Source organism: Fulmarus glacialis, unplaced genomic scaffold, assembly GCF_000690835.1.
Source record: "Fulmarus glacialis isolate BGI_N327 unplaced genomic scaffold, ASM69083v1 scaffold10601, whole genome shotgun sequence".
NCBI lineage: Eukaryota > Metazoa > Chordata > Aves > Procellariiformes > Procellariidae > Fulmarus > Fulmarus glacialis.
The window spans coordinates 588-2856 of NW_009194706.1; the positions used below are offsets into that span (position 1 = coordinate 588).

Here is a 2269-nt window from a genome sequence, read left to right on the forward strand (position 1 = left end):
TATAGTGTAATTATGCTCTTTTTGCCCCCAGAACGGGAAGCAGATTCATTTCCCTCCATGGTAAAGGCTCCAGATATCTCTACTCAGCAGCTTCTCACTGTTCTTATCCAAACACAGACAAAGCTGCAGAGCTGTGACATGGTAAACCCTGAGAAGGGATGGACATTCAGAACACAAAGAAAGTAATGTGGTCATACTCTGAGAGACCATGCTGGTGGGACCCAGCAGAACTATGTTTAATTCCAGGCTTTGTTACCCCATGACCTGGTTAGTAATTTTGAAGCTGCTTCGATAAAAATCAACTCCCTGTACATCCTCCCACTCCCAGGACTAGACTGGGCCCTGGGCTCACCGTGCCATCATCCCCAGCAGCATCACGGCAGCACGTCGTTCTAGTGACGAGCACTGAGATTTTTCTGTGAATCGCTCCCAAAGCAGCTGGATCACAGCAGGCTTTATTTCATCTTTCTGCACAAACTCCGAGATCTGGAAAAGAAATGCAATAAAACAAGTATGGAGAAGCAGAGGAAGATGGGCTTCAAACTAACAAAGACATTAACTGCAATGACTACCATTTTAATATAATAGACATCTAAGATCACAAATACAATCCAAACCCAGGCAAAGCAAGTACTCACTATTTCTTCTAAGCACTGTATCATTCCTAGCGATGCATCCACCATGATGAGAGAGAGAGAATTCACCAGGCCCTGTGCCCTGGCCCTTTGAAGGGGAGGAAAAATAAAATAAATTAATAAAAAAAAAAAATTAAAAGGTAAAGAAAAACTGTCACAATTACTGTGCTATTCAGAGAGCTGAGGACATCTATTAGATAACAGAGCTGGTCCCTGGGGACAGGAGTACTTCCCCTTCCACAAGCTGGAGTTCTCCAAGTCACCCAGCTCAAGTGCCAACAAGCATGACATGGGCTCAAAAGTCCACTGCCCTGTGCACTGCTGCTCCTCCTGGTGCTCAAAAGCCCAACAAGAGGCACTCACCAGCCACTTCCCAGTTTGCTCTTGTCCTGGTTTCAGCTGGGATAGAGTTAATTTTCTTCCTAGTAGTTGGTATAGTGCTGCGTTTGGGATTTCGTATGAGAATAATGTTGATAACATACTAATGTTTTAGTAAGTTGTTCCTAAGTAGTGTTTACAGTTGTCAAGGACTTTTCAGCTTCCTGTGCTCTGCCAGGTGCACAAGAAGCTGGGAGGGAGCATAGCCAGGACAGTTAACCCAAACTGGCCAACGGGGTATTCAAACCATATGGCATCATGCTCAGTATATAAAGCTGGGGGAAGAAGGAAGGGGAGACGTTTGGAGTGATGGCGTTTGTCTTCCCAAGTAACGGTTATGCATGATGGAGCTCTGCTTTCCTGGAGATGGCTGAACATCTGCCTGCCGGTGGGAAGTAGTGAATGAATTCCTTGTTTTGCTTTGCTGACGTGCACGGCTTTTGCTAAATGTGTATCACACTGCTTGAATGTCCCACCACCCCTTACTCTCAGTGTAGTCTTTAGCAGTCCATTGTATTGTTCGATTTTTCCGGAGGCTGGTGCATGATAGGGGATGTGATATACCCACTCAATGCCATGCTCATTGGCCCAGGTGTCTATGAGGGTGTTTCGGAAATGAGTCCCGTTGTCTGACTCAATTCTTTCTGGGGTGCCATGTCGCCATAGGACTTGCTTTTCAAGGCCCAGGATGGTGTTCCGGGCGGTGGCACAGGATGTGTTTCCAGCCATCCGATGGTTGCTTCCACAATGCTGAGCACATCGCGCTTGCCTTGGCGGGTTTATGGGAGTGTGATATAATCAATCTGCCAGGCCTCCCCATATTTACATTTCAACCATCAGCCTCCGTACCAGAGAGGTTTTACTCGTTTGGCTTGCTTGATGGCAGCGCATGTTTCACATTGATGGATAACCTGTGCAATACCGTCCACGGTCAAGTCCGGCCCTCAGTCACGAGGCCATCTATATGTTGCATCTCTTCCTTGATAGCCTGAGGTGTTGTGGGCCCACCGGGCTATAAATAATTCACCCTTATGTTGCCAGTCCAGATCCACCTAAGCCACTTCAGTCTTAGCAGCCTGGTCCACCTGCTGGTTGTTTTGATGTTCTTCAGTGGCCCAACTCTTGGGTATGTGAGCATCTACGTGACATATTCTTACAATTAGGTTCTCTACCCGGGCAGCAATATCTTGCCACAATGCGGCGGCCCAGATGGGTTTACCTCTGTGCTGCCAGTTGTTCTGCTTCCACTGCTGCAA

At 47.1% G+C, this 2269-nt stretch overlaps 1 protein-coding gene across 1 annotated transcript in view; it reads right to left on the reverse strand.

The window, feature by feature from the left end:
• Positions 1-292: 292 nt before the first annotated feature.
• LOC104084129 (condensin complex subunit 1-like) overlaps positions 293-2269 on the reverse strand; it is a 13969-nt gene continuing 11992 nt past the window's right edge. Inside the window, exons 15-16 of the mRNA XM_009587858.1 lie at positions 639-723; positions 293-486 (exon numbers count right to left, since the gene is read on the reverse strand). Coding sequence (XP_009586153.1) covers positions 349-486; positions 639-723 — 223 coding nt within the window. The 3' untranslated portion in view covers positions 293-348. The remainder of the gene's footprint in view (positions 487-638; positions 724-2269) is intronic.